Raw genomic sequence first — 21,293 nt, 5'->3', positions numbered from 1 at the left:
AGGCCTAATTATCCCTTAAAATTAATTAGAATGAACAAATGCCTGAATTACATGCTAATTCTTGCTGAACACCAACCCTTAAAGCTCTGTCAACTACAAAGTCTTAAGTCAATATTGTTCTGCACAGTACTGTCCTACATAACAGGGCATGAACAATTTAACTTGCAAGAACCATTCCTCACCTTTCTTTCTGGAAATCCTGAGCTATTTTTCTGTATATTCTGAAACAACAAGATCCCTCAATGAATCATTTCCTGCTTCTGCATAAAAGACACTGTAAGCATACTCTTTTACATGTATGACTCTACAGAGCAGCCTTTGGAATAGCCACCTGGCTATTTCCAAAGCCTTAGGGTGGTGTGGGAGTCAGTGACTCGCATGGAAACAGGAAAGACAAGGTTCTCTGCATCTTTCCAAAAGAATGAAAGTAAGTGACTGGAGCAAAAACACTTGGGTGCAAGTGCAGCAACTCTACTGCTCTCTTCCTTAGTTTGTGTGGTAGCAGGCAAGGAGAATCCTGGGATCACAGCAAAAAGGCAGCTGCTATCAATTATGGAGTATCTCAACAAAAGTAGCTTTCTTTGTGGAAATTTAGAATCTCAAAAAAGATGCATTTGTGTTCCACTCCTAGGAGGCAGTAAGCTTCGATTCTGGCTTCCAAAGAGAGCATGCTGTTGTAATTAGAATTCTGTCCTAGTCTGTCAGCTAAATGATCTGCCAGTTCAACAAGAATGTTAGTCCACAAGGCTTAAGTTTATTCCTGAAACCCTTGAACTAATGCCACCGGACAAACTAAACCACCCTTACAGTGACTGCTCTTGAGAATCAGCTGACGCCAGTTAGCCATACTGAGACCTTTTAACAGATTGAATCATTTTCAAGCGCTGTGCTAAGTCACCTTTAATTGTCACAGGGCAAAGAACTCACTGTACTGCTTGCTTGGCAGCTTCCACAGGCTGATACATCTTTTAACTATTCTGAACATAATTACGTTTGAAGGACACATTGATCCCACAGGTCTGAGCAGCCACCGCATAAGTGAACCAATGTATAAATCTGACATTTCATAATTGTTAAGGCTCATTGCTTCTTTATCCAAAAATGAAAATGAAAATTGTGCTATAATATAGACGCTTGTCTCCATAATAATTTTATTAAATTCCAAGATACTTAATTTGAAAATGACTGAGCACTAAAATGTAGATCTTCTTTCTTGGTGTTCATTTCAAGGATTGGAAAGGCTTTATTCCTCAAAGAAAAATTGTCCTAGAAATACAACATCACTACACAAAATTGTACACTTCCTATACAACAAGGTTCATTACTGAGAAATAAAACCACTTACCTGACTGTGGATTCAGGTATGTTATATTCAAATACATATATGCTGATATTAGACTGTTCTGACCAAAAAACCCACAGCTAATCTTTTAATAGGAATATTTAGATGGAAAAATCCCAAAACATTACTAATCTAGTCTGAACAGGATATGATCTCTAACAGAGAGGAAAGCTTCACAAGTCCCTGACAAGCAACTTTTTATCCTTTTGTTTTAGAGTCTTAGCTCCGTTTCTCATTCTTCATGCACTTTAAGGAACATAGATTTTTCTGTAATGGAAAGCCATTTGTTCCCCTCCCTGCCAGAGCAAAGATACTTTTTTGTTTCAATTTCTACATCTGCAAGAGATATTTTGGCAGTAGTTACTACAAGTGTGTCTCTGTTGTATCTGTAGCTGCTCTTCAGAAACAGCTGTAGAGTGGCTTTCAAAGCCAAAACTCTTCCACCATTAATCAAAATGTGATGCAAACTTACAGTTTCTGCTTTTTAAGTTTCTTTAGCTAATTTTACTTCCATAAAGTACAAGGTTACAAAGGCCACTTCAATTTCTACTGTAAATTTTAATAGATTACTTAGAAAGCAAAAACATCTGCAAGACTGACAACCCAAAATTTGTTTAGATGTTATGCTGATATAGAAAATATTTCAGTTGGACTAATAATTAATAAAAGGTGATTTTATAATAATAAAATAAATAATAATAAAATAAAATAATAAAATTTTATAATAATAAAATAAAGTTGGCTATTGGCAGCCAACTATAGGATTACTGACCTCTGAGAAATTCACTGTGGTACCTACTGATGGAACTTTGTATCTTATTCTGGTACAGTCTCTCAATTTTAGTAGTGACTTTTCATTTTAAAGAGAGAGAGTGTGTGTCTGTGTGTGTGTATAAAATCACAGGATGGGTTTTTGACGCAATATACAATCTCTGCTTCAAATGGCTTTTTAAGCAACTCTCAAACACATTTATCGCCATTAGATACACAGCAGCAAAATATTTATTTAAACAAGCAGCAAGAAAAAGACTAGTTGCTTAATTCCATTAGATTAGTCTCCATTTTTAATCATTTGAATGCTGACTTAATAGCAGAACTACTAGCTTTATATAGCATTATCTATTCATAAAAATGTATTTCCACTCAGCTGTGGTTTGGCTGAATACAGACATTAGTTAGCACGTATGTCCCTCACTGACATCCACAAAAATATCACTAACTTTCACATGTTGTGTAAAGCATTTGTGAATAGCTTCTGCTGCTTTCAATCCCCTATCCCACTATAGCTCTAAAATCACTTGAGATGATGGATTTGTACTACCTTTCTGTAAGAATTTCTTCTTATGTTTCACAGATTCCATTCCTGAGAAGCTTGCTATGCAGCCTAAACCTCCTAGCCTAAACCTTCAGCTATATCCCCGAACAATTCTTCTGCCTTCTGCAGATGGATTGTAATGCCTAAACCCCACGAACTCCCAAAGGCAGCTGCATCGAAGGGCTGCTGAAGTTGAGCAAAAGTATCTAAGGGAGAATAATCCAGGGCCTCATTTAAGAGTTCAGTTAAGTAAGTCAAGAAAAGTAAGTAGGGCAGAATGTTCAGATTCATGGTATTGATTACTTACCGGACCTGCATTTTCTGGTCTGTCAGTTGGTGTTTTAACAGTAGTACCTTTGGAAAACTCCATTCTTTTATCTGCTTGTGAAGAACCCAGATAGTCTGGTGGAGGGAGGACAACATCGCATTTTTCCACAAGATTTACTGAACTCATGCTTCGTATTGGTGCAGGGCTGCAAGACAGAACCCAAACAACATTTTCAGTTCTCATAATACATTTCTCTCACCTATCTTTAGCCCCAGGAAAAGACAGATGTGCATAGAATTAATGAAGGCATGCGATCGCTGAAGTCAGCGAGGCTCTAAAGTTCTTGGGTCTTTGTTCAACCATTAAAAAAACATGTTTATGTAATCAAGACGACATACTACAGACCGTTGGAAAGTAATTTCTGTATGTGTTACTGAATAAAAAAGAACATGAGCAGAAAAGTAACATTTCAAAATAAATGTTAGGGACGATTTTGGCATCCCTGCAAGTCCCACCCAAAATGTTACCTTGGCACTGGGACAAATGCTTTTTCTTCTGCTGGATCTTCTAGTGGTCTAGTATACGACGATGGAAACCATCCTTTTCTGTAATAGGAAAGGTTTTCAACTTCAGATTACATAAAACTGGAGAGAACTTTCAAAAGACAACAGTGGACAAAGCAGTAGATTCAGTGAATGAGATGTAAAGACCCAAGTTCTGATGATACCAAATTAGAATATAAAAGCTGCCCTAAAATAAGATTTACCTGACAGAAGGACCCCAAGCCCCCAGTGACAGCCAGCAAAAAAGTGGAAAACCCTTTAGTAATATCTGCTAGCAAAATCTGATGAGAAATGTTTTTCGTTCACATTCAGATCAGGTAATACATTGTTCATCTTACACTTTAGTTGAGTCATGTTCCCCATAAAGCCATCCATCCTTTTCTTCAGCTACGAGAAGTGTGATGATGTCCCCCTGTGCAAAGCTAAGCAACGTCTTGTTACTTCCAGCAGTATGCGGGAAGATTGTCTTTACTTTTTGCCTTTTCATTATATTTAGTCCCGTGGCAACTGAAGTTGAGCGTGATAAATTGGCATCATCCGAGTTCTCTGTCAAAAAAAAAGAAAAAGCAGAAACACTCCCAAAATTAGCCACACAGAATTAGCAAAAAATCAAAATTAAATACAATTAGTAGTCTGACAAGAAAATAAGCAGGTAAAGGAATACTCAAATGTAAGTCACTTTGAGACTTTGTACTGATTTGGTTTCGAGTTAGGCACTTCTCAATTATCTGCCAATATTTATCACCACAAAGTTCTTAATAGCATGTGTGCTTGAACACACACCCCCATCACAAAGTTCAACCAACAGACATAAAAAGTTATGCATGTTTTAACGTGCTACTTCTTTCCTCCTTTGGCATAAAAAAAATGCTAAACATTCACAGCGCTAAGAGACCTTTGAAAATTTTCCATCCTAAACATCGTAACGGTGTATACAGTCCAAGGTTTCATTTTCAAATGTGTGCAGCACTCAACCTGAACTGAACTGAGAGCTGCAGATACTTGGCATTTTGCAGGTACCAGATGTTTACCAGAAGGCAGCTTAAAGGAGGTCTCAACACTATGTTATTTGACCAGTACAATATGTGGTAAATGCATTTTTAAGGAAGAAACGCTGGAATTGCTATTATCACATTGAAGAGTTCTGCATTTCTTATGATGTGATCTAGGCTTAGTTCTTTCCGTACCTTCTTTATTGCAGAGAGAGGAAAAATCAATATATTACAAAAATCAAAAAACAAATATTAATAAAATTTTATATTTCAGGAAAGAAATAAAGACTTTGCTTATGTTGTCCCATGTGCACTCTTCACCAGTTGCTACATGCCCTTAAGGGAAACCAAAGCGAGACTAATAGCAGATTATGTTTATTTGTGTGCAATGAAATAATCATTCAGATGTATCTTGTTCAAAATTATAGACTGTTTTCTTTTGATAAGATTGGAATTCATAGGAGCAGTTAAGCTGGGTTAATCAGGGACACCCAGGAACCGATTAAAACATAATCTACCTGTCTGGACTGTATTTTACTGCAAACAACTCTTCTCTTAACATAGATTTCTCCTATTAGGTAGCTTAAATACTTTGTAAAGACCATTTTCTATTTCTCTATATGTCCTGGAATTCACATCATCACAACAGTCAAGAAGTCCCATGATAATTTTGAACACTATAGTTATATCATTTACACTAACATGCTCTGCAATGAAGAGAGACTCACCTGCTGAATTACTTATTTTTTCAGATGTCTTCGGAACCGTTGCAGGATTGTTAAACATATCAACGAGTGGACTGGTGTACGCCCTGCCTGTAGGAGCAGGGGGCACCTTTGATGCATTTTCATGATGAGGGTAAAAATCATTTCCAGTCTAGAGTCACAAGAACCACAATATCACAATACTGAAGAGACAATGACAACTTCTTTGCAATATTAAATGCCTTGAAAGCATCGCTTAAATATTCCCAAATAATAAATATTAAACTTGTCAGAAAGTTCTCATGTTCCTATGAAATTACTGATAGAATAGTTTGCAAGAGGCTTTTGTCCCTTGATGAACATTTGTTGGTGGGAATGGAGGAGGAAAGAAGAAAGAAAATAGAAAAGAACAGTTTGTTTAAGTTTATATTGAAATACTGAGTATGTAATTACTATTGCTTACAGGTAAGAATGGAGGAAATTGAATGGTTCAAACAAAAGTAGATCTGAGGCTGGGCTCTGCAGAAAAAGGTCTTAGACGCCCAACCTTTAACCAAAGAACAACATACCATGGTATTTCTTTCTATCATTGGTGAAGGCTGTGGAGTTCCTGATATTGGAGTGGAACCAGGCGTCCTTATTTCATCTATCATCATCCTGACTTTTTCAGGCACTTTGGTAGCATCACTACAGATTTCCTGCCACCCAGGGAGCTTGGATTTTAGGAAGTCCGCGCACTGCATCCAAGTTTAAAAGGCACTTGTCAAAGATACGCTTTTTCATAAAATTGCACAAATCTACTTGTTAATTATACCAAAATGAGAACACCAACACAAGTATTTTTGAAGTATTTTTGTAAGTACTTTTCCTATAAGTAATAGCTCTTTGAAATAAATACTGTGTTGTAGAAAGACTGACCCTTTCTGGAAATACGTAATACTGGAAATACCTGATGAGTCCATAAGTTTTTTTCTTAATATATGATTTTGAAGTCTCAGTAATCCTTTATTGTTGCTACATACAAACATTTAAGGGAATATTGCATTGTAAACATTTTCTATGAATTGATCACAACCCTTGTCTGGCACTACAGTGTTCCTAAGTGCTATCTTAGCTATTTATCGCAGATTGATCTACATAGCTGCAGGAGATACTCAAGATCTCTTTATGTGATAAGATTTCAGGAGTTTCCTTTCTGTTTACACTCATACCACTGACCTGAATGTGGTAGAAATGCATGTGCTGGGTAAAGCTACAGTGCTTGTCAACCAGAAAACAGAATCTTCTTTTTTCTTCAAGGAGAGCTTCTCTGCAGCCTTCTGCAATAAATCTCTGGATATCACTCTGTCGAGAGGTCACAGTTTCCAAGTACTAAGGAAAAAAACAAACCAACAATAAATATCACATACAGCCTCTGAGCTTTGTTTGACAGTACATTTAGTTACTGAAGCAAACTCCAAGAGCCTTAGAAAGAGCTTTTGGAAAGGCTGGGTGGGGTAGGGTAGCTCTATTTCCAAGTCTTCCTTTCCATGCACACACCTAACTTCCCTAATCTCATCCAGTAAATCTATATTCTCATTACAGGCAATCAATAATCTATTTAGGGGGTGAGGAGGGAAGTGAAGCAAAAAAGTCTTTTAGCCTCTAAAAAAAAAAATGCTGCCGTTAAGAATATGACATCAAAGCAGCAACTGTGCCAAGCAATTTTAAGGCCACATATGTTTAATTACACTGATGAACTTTATCTGCTCCATAGCAGTTACATTTATTCTCACGAAGCTATGATGAATCTCTACTTCATTTTAGAGAGGGGACAAGTTACTAAAAGCCTAAACTATATTTGTCTGAGGTTATGAGGATTCCTGGCTAAACTGTCATTAAATGCTAATCCTTCAATTCTCAGTCCAATACCTCAAAGAAAGAGAACTGTTATGAATGCAGGTTAAAAGACAGGTAGGAAGAAATAGGTGCTAGTGCTATTTATGTTTACTGTACCTTGTTATAAACAAAGCTTTCTTTGAAAAGGAAAATTTGGAGGAAAAAATATGGAGGAAAAAAATAAGCTACCACGAAATAAAAGCATTGTGCAAATAAAAATACGAAGGGCGAGTATTTTCTGAGAGATACATGACAACCAGAATATGACCTACTAAAATGAAGTCTCTCTTCAGTGCTTTGCCATTTCTTGTTTCGCCTCAAGATGGCAATGCTGTTTAAAGAATAGTACCAAAGCGACTGAGTGATAACAAGTTGGCATTTACCTGCCTTAGGAAACGATGGCAAATTACTACTCCGTGTGCACAGCACAGCTGACTCTCTGCATAAACCTCTGCCAAAAGGTGTAGTCACAGAGATACTTTTTAAAACAATCAAGCGGTGAAGGGCTAAAACTTAGAAACTAAGCAGAAGTCTCTGAATATGAAAAGCAGAGCAGTCCAGAGCTTCATTTTAACTGAAATACATATTCTAGGAAAGCCTTTAATATAAACCAACTTTAAGGAATGAAAAAAATGCCTTTTCTTTGATATTGCAGAGTTTAACTGTTGCAAAAACTTGCAGAGGAGTTATGTGTATTAACTACTGCATATTCAAAAGTTGCAGTAAACTTCAGAAGTCAAATTTTAAAACGGACTCAGATGTGACCTGTAATAGCTTAACATTTTCTGTTGACCAGTTCTCATACAAAGAAAGAAACAAATAACTTGAGCAATTCACTGACCTCCATTTCTTTATGCTCATATTTCGTTACATTGCGTGCTCCTTGGCTTTTCCTTCTGATTTTTTTCAGCTCAGCCTGAGACTTCTCTAAAGAATCTAATTTGCTTCTGTGTTCGGTTTGGTACCTCTTCAAAGTTGCCTGCAATCAAAGCGTTTAAAACATCTCATAATGCACTCAGCCATGTAACCAGTAAGTGACTAAAAAGCATTACCATAACGAGACATTGCTAATACACATCAAATGAGTTAGGAAATTACCTTTCTGAACTTCAGTTTAAAAATACTATTAAGTCATGCATTCGTTCCCATTTTTAACTCAAAATAAGCATTAAATTTTTTTCCATATTTATGTAACTAAAGCTCAATTCTAACATGCTAATTAATTAACTGTTAGGGAACAATTTCTGAAAAATTCTTTAAAACAGAAAAATAAAATGACTTTTAGAATTGAATGTACTTACATTCATATATTTTACATCCAGGTCCGTTTTCTTCTCCAGTTCAGATATGATTTCTTTATGAAATTTTTTGAACTTTAAAGGCAAATTAATGGAAGGTTATTAGAAACTGGCAAAAGTAACGTGAAAAGGAAAATAAATTAATAAAAGAAATTAACTTACACTCTCCTCTAGACTGTCATTAAGTTTCTTGTGTGTTCTTGAAATTTCTACAAGAACTTGGCCTGTTGATAAACACACAGCCACAGAGTTCTGAAGTCAGTTAACAGACAGCAGGAATAAAATATACTTAACTAAATATATTTATTAGTTAGAATATATTTAAGAGGGATAGGAAATTTCTCACTGTTTCTTATCACAGCAGTTTAAATAAATAACTAGATCTGGCCACAGACAAACGAAGAAGCTCATAAGCAATAAAAAAATAATTAATCAAACATTATTATGCAAAAGGGATATGGAGTGCCGGACATAATAAATACTTCCTTCTGTCCAGAATAGCTCATTACTGATTTGGAAACAGCCTCTTTTCTTACCAGGCCAGAGAACAGCACACAAGAACTAGAGATACTTGTTACTATCCAAATAGCTATCCATTTTTCAGTCTGAAAATTAAACTTCCATGTTTATTAATGTGATGGTTTAACCCCATCTGGCAACAAAGAACCACAGAGCTGCTCACTCACTCTTCCCCCCACCGCGGCCAAGCAGGATGGGGAGGAGAATCAGAAGCAAAGAAGGTAAGACTTGTGGGTTGGGATATAAACAGTTTAGCAGGTCAGCAAAGGAGGACAAAACCCCAACAACAACAACAAAAGAATATACAAAGCCAATGATACACAGCACAAAACGCTCACTGCCTGGAACCCCACAGCCCACATACTCCCAAGCTGTGCATGGAGCCATGAGCGGAACCTCCAACATTTCCCCTCCCTGAGGCAACTCTCTCTCTTATGTACTGAGCAGGATACCATGATCCAGAATATGTCTTGGGCCACTTTGCATCAGCTGCCCTGGCTGTGTCATGTGCCCTCCCAGCTTCTTGTGAACAGTTGCTCTATCACAGCCGAAACCAGGACAATTAACTATTATAACTGACCTTCAGAATTAACAAAGTAACCTTCCACATTCATCCATAGCACACCTGCTAAAACATATCTAATACAGACGCTGATTAATTTCTCATGCTGTTTTATCAGCAATTATAGTCTGACTGTTTGGCATTAACTAACAGCCAAGCAGCAGCTTTCTCAGCATCCTCTCAAACAGTTCCTAAACATGCCTCTTATGCTCTGCTGTCTTGCAGCCCAAAGCTACACAGTTTAACCTTAACCACGAGGAGTTGAAAGCTGGACTGTTTCATTTTGCTTGAGGAGGAAAAATACCCTTTGGGTGTGGTTCTGTGTGTGACCCAATGTAAACTGTGCCTGCTGCGGTCCTGCCCTGCATGCAGACAGCCACATCATCCTGCTTGGGATACAGATGGCCACATCATCCCCACTCCCTCCTTTGCACTGGCACTGACAGACTGAGTGCATGCCAGCCTTGTCTGGGAGATTGCAACACACTGCAGAGAAAAGTAGTTGGCAGTGTCCTGAAGCACCCAGTTTGACTTCACCCAAATTAAAGCTGTGCACAGTTACCAGGTCTCAACCAGAAGCCATTACAAAAAACTGAGGAGTGCCAGGGCCACGACCAGATTCCCAAACTGCATTGCATCTGAAAGTCTTGACTAAAGATGTGTTTTACTGTCATTCTGTTTCCATGGCAAGAACGGCAGGTTCAGTTCCACAGCTGGTTCCCTGGCATGATCCTCCAGTAATCTTTGTATTTTGCAATCAGCCTCACAGTAGTCCTGCCATCAAGCATTTGCTGTACAGGTGCTTGCGGTATTAAACCTGCACTAGCCTTAACGCTACACGTAGTTCTGTACTGCTGATTACACACCACCACAGAGTCGCTGCATGGGACTGCTCCGATTGTTCCCCTCCTGTTTGTTACCTTACCCAATTTTCAAAGGAGGAAAGGATGCATTAACTGTCCAACACACCGCTTTACAAATCTTGCTTTCTACCATCTGTGTTCTTTGAGAATCCCTCCGGAGTTAGTCAAAGACTTCTCCTTTAACACTTCAGATCCTTCAGGTGCACACAAAAGCTCCCTAAAGGTGCACAGAACTAGGAAATTTGGCTAAATTCGTGAGATTCTTCTCATCTCCTTTCTCAACATCTCCCCAGCCATTAAAGCCTGTCTCCCCATAGTGCACGTTACTGATTTAATTATCTTCCCATTAAACACAGATGCATTCCCATAATGCCTAGGAACCTATTAGCACCTTTCTCCCTTCTCATCTGTCAGTCAAGTTACAACATCTCTCAATTTTAGTTTCTTTGAAAAGAGAATCATATCTCCTGCCCTGTGAAGCAATGTGACGTAACAGATCTTTAACTAAACGTAAAATGTAGGTCTACATTATTGTTTAGGAGGAAACCGGAGGTGGTTTAGGAACAAAACCATTCACCTCTCCTGACTTTTCAGCAACCCTTCTTCATGCCCAAATCCCCACCCTCTGCACAACAGGTCTGCAAGAGACTGCAAGAGGCGGAATACAATGAAAACAGTCAACCCCTTGATTAGCAAGAAAACGGAATTTGCACTCAGGATGGTAGATGGGAGAGACAGAAGGGGGACAGTGAGGGTTTTTTTTTTTAATACACTGTTTTCCTGAGTCCTTCTGTACAGCCTACAGAGCACTATGGGTTTTTTTTTGTTATATTTAAAGTTAGGGGTTACTACAGAAATACAAATACTATGAGAAGTGAGAGGTGCTGTAGTAATTAGTTGCTCCTATGCAATAGAAAAGTAAATACAATGTAGTTACATAAACTCTTGAACTAAGGACATGAGTAAGCCACCTTGTTATTTTAAGGCTGTAGCAGCAAAAGCACTTCAGTCCACAGGGTTTCTGTTTCACTGATACATTTCTGTTTCAAAGATACATTTTAGACTGCAATGGGCTTTTAAAATTAGAAGAGTTTTGTAAACGCTTATCTGCAACTTAAAAAGGAAAATAGTGTTAAAAGAAATCAGGAAAAAATAACCAAGAAATACAAATAAAATTACAAACTTTGTTTTGTTTTAAGTATGCAGACTAGAAAGCTCTCTGGGAAGTTAGAGCAATTCAGGGTGAGTGTCGAAGAGGCGTTCAAAATAACTGCCTTTATAGATTTATCTTTTAAAAATGAACTTATTCTCCCTCTTCGTAAAGAGTATGTTCTGAGAATCCACTGCCAAAGTGGCGCACTTAGCTAATACTTGGCAACACTCACACAGCCATCCCCAGCGTTCCAAGTACTGACGGACATCCAACAACGTCGGGTATTGACTCAGGTCTCGCATGGAGCTCTCGCCCTCCCTTCCTCTGGCCTGCCCTGCCACCACAGTGTAAATGCTCAATAAAACAACCCATTCACCTGGTGCGGCAAGAATGGAAACCCTGACGCTCAGAGGTTGTTATTTTTGTCTCACACAGCACTTGAACTGACTGCAGCCTTCAAGTTTTTCGGCTTTGAATGCTGGGTTAGAAACAGTTTTTTTTCATCTTTATTACAAAGAATACTGCCAAAACATGTCCTGAAATGATGAGAACTTTAAAAGCTACACTTCCTTCTCAATGGTTTGTGCTGGATTACTCTGAGTTTAGACTGTTCTAGAACACTTCTAAATAGTATTTTTAGACATCGGTGACCGCGCCTCTAATTGCATTTTATTTTTCTCTCCACCAAAGACTCCCTGTGTGCTGTGCATCAGGCAAAAACCATTTTATGCTGGAATCTCCTTACTGCCCGCACAGTATGTACTGGCTCACCCATTTGATTTCCTCTTTCATGTTTTGAATCAACATTATGAAAAGAACGCGTAGTAAGCACATCCTGACCTTTTAAGATTTTAATTAGAGGCCAGATTTATCGCTTTGAATAAACAGAGACCGTTTTTACAGTGAACATCTACCATGGTTTTGTATTGTCAGTTCAAGATAATGGGTTAGACACATCTTGATGCCCTCACAAATACGATTTATACAAGGAGACAAGTTTTTATGCAAGACTAATTCATGAAAGACAGAACAACCCCTAGCCTACATGTAACGCTGTCCAAGTGGAACGGAAGTTTAACACTTTCTATGTAATATTTTGACTTTAATTACAATGGTGAATTATAAATAATAAACACTGTGGATTACTCTGGATTAATAACAGCATAACCTACGGCTAGGCTCTAATATTCTGTAATTATTCATCCCGCAAAAAAGTACAGAAAACTACTTAGGGTGAAGACAAACATATTTCTCACATCAACTAAAAATATTTTTCTATGTATTAAAGCTGCTCATTATTAGGTTTTATATACAAGAGCTCATAATACACAATAACCAGAAATTAACCTTGTCACCACTTATTGGCAAACCCTAAACTATCAAACATAATGAGATGATTAGACTGCATGATAACAGACCACTCATGCCCAATCTGTGGCAGACACACTGTAAACTTGAACCAGTTGTAGGCATCATATTATGCAATGAATTAATAAACCAAACCCACTGGTCTTGATGATAAACATAACTATTAAAATATTTGCCTTTCAAAGATACTTTTTTCTACTTCCCAGTCACCTGAAGGTGAAATCTTTGTGACTAAAATACATTAAATATTCCTGTATTTGTTTTAGAAAACAAAAATGGAATTGTCAAAGTTTATAGATACTTGCTCTGTTATTTTGCTACTACCTTATCAGTGCACTACACGGAAGAGAAGAAAATTTATTCTAGCTGGGTATTTTGGTGGAGCATCCTAAATGCCTTAAATAACTTAAAAATAAAATAAACATTTCTTACGTATGGTTCTTGAAACCATGCTGCGTAACAGCTATAATGTGAAATATGACCATGAACAGTAATGTTCCATGGTAAATTTATTTTAGTTTCAAATGGGTTCAATGCGCAGGTAGAAAGATCTTTTAAGCCAAAACATCAGGAATTTGTGGAATACTTTTAGGCTTACTCAAGGCTGTTGGTTGTATCTATATTTTCTACTGAGAAAATAAGACAGACTAGAAATCCATTAATGCTCTTGAGTTTCTTACAAAAAAACAGAAACAAAAACCCACTAAACCAAAATGTGTAAGACTTATTTCTTCATACAACACATCCCATAAGCAAGACGACATCCTTAAAAGACTCTTCACAGCAGATGAAAAACAAGGAAAGCAATTTCTAACAGCAATATTCATTGCAAGGCCAGAATGCAGAGCTTCTGCAACAGTTACACTTTGACCTCACTGTTCACACTGGGTGACTGTACTGGTTATTTATCTTTCAAACTTATGTTGACTGTTCTTCCGAATAGAGGACTAGAAGAACTAGTTTAAGTTGTAAACAAAAATGGAACTCTATCAATGGAGTTCTGTTGTAGGAACAAATATTAACTGTTACCAACAAAATCACTTAAACTTTTAAAATCCTAAATGGCTATATCAGAATCAATAAAAGTATTAATTGCATCACCTTACTTGAAATACACTTTAATTTTGTTTTATTTAGAGGATGTTGCTCTTGAAAGATTTCAGGCCTCTCAGAGAGACTTTCTTAGATGTCTGGGAATGGACAAACTGCTTAATTACATCACTTGTTTATCTCCTGTTGCCTTACTTTGTATTCAGGTCAGGTCTAGTAACTTAATTTCTTAGGAGATGAAACCACATAATTATTTACATTGAAAAAGAGAATGAAAGGTTGGGTCAAAGCTACAGATGGAGACAACATAGTTCAAGTGTATTATTAGATGCCACTTCTATCAAGGGGCTCTTTTTTTTCCAAGTTACCCTTTGCCCAGAAAAAAAGGCATTTATGACGAGGGAAAGTTAGAAATGAAGTCCTCTGATGCCAGTAGCCCCTATGAGGTAGTAAAATACCCAGCTTCAAAGGCATACAGTCTAACAAATAAATACGATTGAACAAAACATCTATTAATCCTGCACTGTGCTCTATTTATCATTCTTTCATAAAAAGGATTTATTGCAGAAGGGTTTAATTGTGCAACGGATGCTTTAAAGAAGGCAAAAAGTCTCAATGGAATTTAACATAAAAGAATAAAATCATTAAGGACAGGGTAATGTAAAACTTCAAGCTCTAACCGTACTTTGCTTTTAACACAATTTGTCCAGAATGCTTTAAAACTCCCCCAATCTGTAGAATTAATACTAATATGCACGTAAATCAATAGGACTAGGTCAAGTCTGCCTTTCCTCAATGCATGAATAAACTTGAAATAGGAAGCAAGGAGTAAAGCCCTGTAGTTAATTTTATAAAGTGGCATTGACACATGACCATTCAGGGCCATTTTATGAAGGTGACTGTAGAAGGTGACTAATATAAAAAAAAAAACACTTAACACCTACCATAAAGAAAAGGGAATGAGATTTCAGAGTATAATAAAGTATTTCAAGTCCAGTATACATGCTAGATGTAGCGCCCTGAAGCAGCACTTCTAGCAAAGCATAACTATTTAGAACAGCATTAAATAAACAAAATCTGCAAATAAAACAAAAAAAAAAAGAAGCAAAGAGAACTTCAGATTCTAAACAGCATTCTCATATCAACTTTTATTTGAAAAATACGTGGAGTTCTCACTAAGGCAACAGATATGTTTCTGTGATATAACAAGCAAATATGTTAATTAAAACGGATTAAACACAGGTTAAAGGAAATGAAAAAATCTCCATGACACAATGAAAATCTGTGTATTCATGTATTAGTCCAGTAAATTAAAATCAGTAGTGATACTGATTAAGAATCACAAGGAATCAAACTGAATACTATGATATTATGGGATATGTAAAAATAAAATAAAATAAAATTTCAAGTACTATACAGTGAGATATATAAAGATATAAAAATGTAGTCCTTTTAACAGCATGTGTTGTCAAAGTTGTTTACATTAGGCTCCCACACAAATAAACTGCAGCAATTATTCATTAAATATATAAATAGCATCATGCTTTCAGCAGCTCTTTAATGATGTAAGCTTTTCATATGAAGTTGCTTTCAAAGCATGATTTCTCATCCGAAGTTAGCTCACAATATTTCATGTAACTATCAAGCCGATTTAATGCTCAGACTTAAGAAGTTGCAATTTCTCCATAGCTCAATTTTATCACTGGTTTTTCATAAGTTCTATTACTTCTAAATACTTAAAATCTCTTTAGATCTTTCAAAGCCTCATTGATGCAGAAGAGAAACAGTCTTCCAAAGTCCCTAAGACCCTGGAAGTGGTCTAAGTCTTAACCATCTCACCTCCATGTCCAGATAAAACCATTAAGCAATAAATAGGATTGTACAAGATACTGTTTCTGATTCTGTGAGTTGGGCACTGGCAGTGTTCGGTCGAGATGAACGCTAACTGCTCTGCTTTCTCCTTCTCATAGGGCTTCACTGCTTGGGTTCCTCATACAGCTCCCTAGTGAAGAAGTATGCTCTAGCCCAGGCACACAAGGATTTTTTGTTATGTTTGACTACAGTCAACACTTCATACGCTTGAAGATAAAAATCAAGTGGGGGGTGGATATAAAAAAAAAGAAGTACTATAGCCTCTGTTTTATCTAGTCAAATAAATTCTTTCCAGCCACATCATAGCCAACATACTTTAACAAGAGTTCACAGCTGTTTTAATCAGCAGACTACTTTCTAGGTTTAACACACTTCTATTGGAAGAAAAAGGCCTTTTACCATTTTACTTTTACTGCAAACACTGTAAACTGAAGTTCTGTGCTTCCCAAAACATTTGCTTTATTTTGATATGTATATATCTGTAGGTACCTGTATAGCACATACATACAAATACAAATACCTATCTATATCTCACTGACAGCCAGTTCCCAGAGCCAAATAGGGCCTTGGAAGCCTTATATACAATAGCTTTTCATACTTCAGCTGCAGCGGTGTTAAACAAGTGACTTGTAATCCTTACACAAGTCACGTGCGAAGAAAATAAGTTACAATACAACTACAAGCCTGAACTTGCTTGTATGAAGCCCTGCTGGTTTCAGGCAGATTAGTTAGGGAAGATCATACAACAGAGCTAATCTGTTTTTTCAGCAGGACTGGAACAAACAAATCATGCTAAACAGCAAAATCTGAAGTTCTTTTTGGGTTTCTGGTACTAGCGGGAATAAATATTTAGGTTATCATTATAAACTTTACAAGAAATTCAATAAAATGCAAGGAATCGCTGCAATTTTTAATACAGCACTGCAGAACTGCTACCAAGTTTCCCAGTCTTACCAGTGTCCAAAAACAAACAAAAAAATCCACCCCCAAACTGAGCCAGAAGTTTTGATAAAGCCTTTTTCAGAAGTCCAGGGTAATTAGGTTTGGTCATCACTCCTGTTTCACCTCTCCAAAATGTTAATGACATCTGCAACTGATACTGGGGTTTTACCGTTTAGAAATAATTCATCCGGAAGTGCTGACTGTATACACAAAATATAGCCAGGCCTTCAGTCAAATGATTCACAAACTTGTTACATGTATGATGTCATTTTCTTTGCAGTGTAATTTACTTTCATTTTCCACGTCTTACCCTCCCTGAGAAGACAACTAAACGTATTTTCTTTATGCAGGCTCTCAGGCTTATTTCTTTGCCAACAGACACGCCTTGGATGGCAGTGAAGAAAAGCTCTGATTGCTGAGCACCAGCTGAGCGAGCACAGCCTCCTGCCTGCTGTATAAGCCCCAGCGCTTGGTGAGCACACCGTGTTTGGGCAAGTTCAGAGAGCTGCCAGGGAACAGGCACCACCATACGTGACAGAGAATGGCAGTTCTCATGCTTCCAAATTACTCTTTTCTAGACACAGACTAGCCACAATTGAGAAAACATTACACGTGCGCACAAGTGACGTTCAGGGCATCCTTTCCAGGGTTTCCATGGCAAGATGAGAATACTGAACATCAAAAGTCACAGAAAAAAGCTTCTAGAGAAAAAGAATGGTCAAAGTGACTGTCTTGTTTTAACCTTTGAAACGAGTTTCATCAATAGAAATGTATCTAGAAAGGCTGGCCTATCTCCTCCCATCTCCCTTAGAGTAGACCAGAGGTCTGTGTAGCACAAGCACAAAATGTTACTCTAAAGTTTGACGATATACAAATCTCACTCCCGAAAAAAACCCACACAACTACTTTGTATTTCCTTTTCAACATAGCTCTGCGTGTATCTTCCTTTTACAAGAAGGAAATACTTCTTCCAATGCTATTTCATTATAAATATAGTAGAACAGTGTTTCATTAATTGCTCCCAAGGAAAAGCTGGCTTGATGTACTGCCTGCTTAAACTGCAGCCGCTGAGCTAGCTTCTCAGAAGCTTCCACCAGATATGAGGTGCTAAAGGGGTTCTGTAGCTGCTGGCACACTTCTCTTGTCTTTCTCTCCGACATAATCTATTTCAAAAGCAGAACATTTATACTATAGAAGAGACTAGACTCATGCAGTCATGCAGTAAGACAGGACAAGATCTTTTCTTTATCTTAAATGAGCCGGTGAAGGGAAGGGTGCTAGGTGTCATCTTTCTAAGACAAGTGAAACAAGATTCCAGCTGAAAGGTCGATTTATATGCTAATGCCAGGCAACAACTCCGCCCTCGTTTTCTCTCTCTCTTTTTTTTTTTTTTTTAATTGAAGTGCAACTAGCTACATTCCTCCCCAACAATGGAATCTTCTCTTTTTCTCCTTGGCATTCTCAATGGCCAGTAACACTTGAGTGCCTTATCAGAGGAGTAGCAAGAGAAATACCTTTGAAAAGTACCTGCTGAAGCACCGATTTTGGTTATTACTCAGGAAGGAAATAAGACCGTTTTGAATGATGACTACTTGAAAGATAGTGTTTTAAAAGATGCTATTGACTTACATTACAGTTTGATTAGAAGTTTTTCAGTAAGAAGACGCATTCTTTTTAGCAAAATAAGAATTTTCCAATTCAGTTCCAAACATTTTTTCTATATGAGCTGGCCACTTACAGCTCAACAGTTTCTGATATAGAAAAACCTCTCATTTCCTCTAACAGAAATTAGGAAAGAGAGAAAAGTCCACAGGGTTTTTCTTAATGGCAAAAGTAAAATAGAGTCATTATCACTGAAGAAAATAAATCAGTTAGAACTCTATAGATTGAACACTACTAATTACACTAATATTAAGTATACATTATTGTCAAATTGTTGTTAGCTTGCAGCTACCAAAACATCTCTATGATCCTGTTAGATGTTCCTTGAGAGCTCTAATCTACCAGTTTACTCATACAGATTCATAACAAATGCTAACTATTGGGTAAATTCCTGGACTATTCACTAATCATGAGTTTATTCTCTTAACTGACAGATGGTTTATCAACCTTGGCTCACAAAGTAATATGCAGTTACCCCAATAACTACAGACATTTGGCTAACTGCAGAGAAGTACAAAGGCTCTCAAAAAAGAAAACACGCATATAGAAAGCTCCTGCTCAGTTATCCATATCTCAATAATACTGTAATTACTATATTCCTATGTGTATTACTATATTGCTTCACTACTGAGATCTTCTATCTGACAAAGCATGACAAAGTTGTGGAGACAATGTAAAACTATACAACTTTATGAGCTAACCTGCGTTTTGTGAATGTTACTATACTGTCTTTTAGACCCGAAGAGCAGTCTTGTGTTACAGTCCTATATTATGTGCATGAGGAGAATATCAAGCTCGGGGCTCATCCTTTGTCAGGCAAGAATCCCACTTCTTAGCATGCCATTAGAAGTTAATTTTCCTCCTCACCTCTCTGTCTTGTGACTGTCAGGACACAGAGCAATCTTTTGCTCCAATACTTGCCTCTCTAGACTATCTGTAGTTGGTTTTAACCAGAAAATTTATCTTGAAAAGAACCCAAATTTTCCTAAATTCTTACATTTCAGGCTGCAGATGAGCACAAGCTTTTTCATGCTTGTTTCTAGATAAGTTTTAACAGAGCAAGACTATGGAAAAAAAAAAAAAAGCCTATATCTCAGAATAATCTTTAAAAAAAATTACCAGTGTTAGATTAGGAAAGAGATTGTATCTTCTCTGATTTTTCTTTTAACACATTACCTGCAATTTAGTTCGATTGGTCAGGACCATGTAAAGTATTATTTTTCTTACAATCTGGCTTTTTATAGTTTGACAAGCAAGGAATAGTTCACAGTCATTAGTTATTGAGCAATAAGCTGCAGGTACAGACCAATAACGTAATTGTGGGTGACTGCTATAGATACTGTTGCCACACAACAAATGAATGGGGACTTTATACCCACAATAACAAACGAGCTGTAGCTACAATAACTGGCAGGTGCTAACGAGGATAGCTGGGAAGATACAAGTAGTATTCCAAGAGCGAGCAGGAAATAACTTCCCGATTCCTTGAGCAAGCGAAGGCTGCAAAGACAGCCCAGGTTACTAAAAGAGAGGTTATTAAAATTATAAGCTCTAAAAATGAGTAAGACAAAGCCTCATAAACCCATATTTTGGGCAAGACAAACAAGTTCAGCAACAGATCATGGAAATTACTGTTGGAGCACTGTATCAGTGGTATAGTATCTACATGAAATTATATTTAGTGCATTATTGAAACACCAAATTTAATTGTGCTGATGTGGTCTGCTATGCTGAAATTGGAATAGTATGAAACCTTAACATTTTTAAACATGCATATTTTTTTCTTCCTAATGGGATTTCCAAAAGGTACCTGGGAAAGAAAGATGTGCAAATTCCATATTGCAGAATAACTTGAACTATACCAATTGATGTCATGCTCCTAAAATACTCATAGCCAAAGCTGAGGGACTACAATCTTAGACACTGAGAGAATAATGAGAAAGAACGTTGACCTAAATCAACTTATCCCTTATTCACAAAGATTGTATTATGAATGCAATATATTCTTCTACTTCCTAAACTAATTTAAATTAAGCTATTTGGTATTAAAATAATTCAGAGAGCTCCAGCCAGACTTGAAAGATACAGATTCTTAGTACAAAACCTCTGAATCAGCAAGAAGATTCAGATTTCCATTTCATTTTCGTTTCTCTTTTCTGCTCTTATCTTATGCAACAAATTTTTTCACTCAGTTTTTTGCCCCGCTTCTCTGCCTTAAGAATTTATGGTAAAAGACCTCTGCATTTCACTCTCTACTTAAAAAGACACCTTCCCTATTTCTTTTCCATTTCTGCTTTTACCCTGCCATGGAGTTGGTATCCACTTTGCTGTCTCATTACAGGATGACCATGTTCTGCCCTACCCTATGAGAAAGGAAGATTGACTGTGTTTTTGATACAAATCTTTACGTCACACTTGGCAGTAAATATGCTCCAGGTCACCCAGCAGGTTTGGGTTTGAACTACAAAATGACTCAATGCAATATTCCAGTAAGGTTCTCCAAAAAACCTAAAGATGCAATATTCCAGTAAGGTTCTCCAAAAAACCTAAAGAAAATTGTGTTTCAGCCACCTGAGCCTTGTGGTTGTAGTCCTTCATCTGCCACTACTAAAGGTAAAGTGGCTACAGGGAAGACCTGAAACCTTAATGCTTGGCTCATTTCCCTGTTCATTATTCAGTAAAACTGTTTTTAATATGAACTGTATCTGCAAGAGTTAAAGCTTGATAAGCTAACTATCAGAGAAAGGGGGAAAAAGGGGGATCTTGTTCTAACACTTTCTTTTACAGCCAGAAAGTACCTAGTGGCTGAGGGGTAAAACACAAGGCTAACGGAGGAGGCATGTACATTTAAGATGAGTCAGAGAATTAATTGGTATGAATTAATGCTTAAGAATTCATTGATATGCTTTCCCTTCATTTCTGCTGTAGATATAATAAGATTA

The 21,293-nt window shown here is 37.1% G+C and overlaps 1 protein-coding gene across 1 annotated transcript in view; it reads right to left on the bottom strand.

Annotated features, from left to right (window-relative positions):
• BAIAP2L1 (BAR/IMD domain containing adaptor protein 2 like 1) overlaps positions 1–21,293 on the bottom strand; it is a 36,701-nt gene that overhangs the window by 1,659 nt on the left and 13,749 nt on the right. Inside the window, exons 4-12 of the mRNA XM_054080578.1 lie at positions 8,523–8,584; positions 8,364–8,435; positions 7,904–8,041; positions 6,403–6,555; positions 5,754–5,921; positions 5,209–5,356; positions 3,827–4,034; positions 3,453–3,530; positions 2,965–3,130 (exon numbers count right to left, since the gene is read on the bottom strand). Coding sequence (XP_053936553.1) covers positions 2,965–3,130; positions 3,453–3,530; positions 3,827–4,034; positions 5,209–5,356; positions 5,754–5,921; positions 6,403–6,555; positions 7,904–8,041; positions 8,364–8,435; positions 8,523–8,584 — 1,193 coding nt within the window. The remainder of the gene's footprint in view (positions 1–2,964; positions 3,131–3,452; positions 3,531–3,826; positions 4,035–5,208; positions 5,357–5,753; positions 5,922–6,402; positions 6,556–7,903; positions 8,042–8,363; positions 8,436–8,522; positions 8,585–21,293) is intronic.

This window comes from Cuculus canorus, chromosome 15, assembly GCF_017976375.1.
Source record: "Cuculus canorus isolate bCucCan1 chromosome 15, bCucCan1.pri, whole genome shotgun sequence".
Classification (NCBI taxonomy): Eukaryota; Metazoa; Chordata; class Aves; order Cuculiformes; family Cuculidae; genus Cuculus; species Cuculus canorus.
The sequence above is the reverse complement of the archived record's forward strand: the minus strand, read 5'-3'. Positions and strand labels throughout refer to the sequence as shown.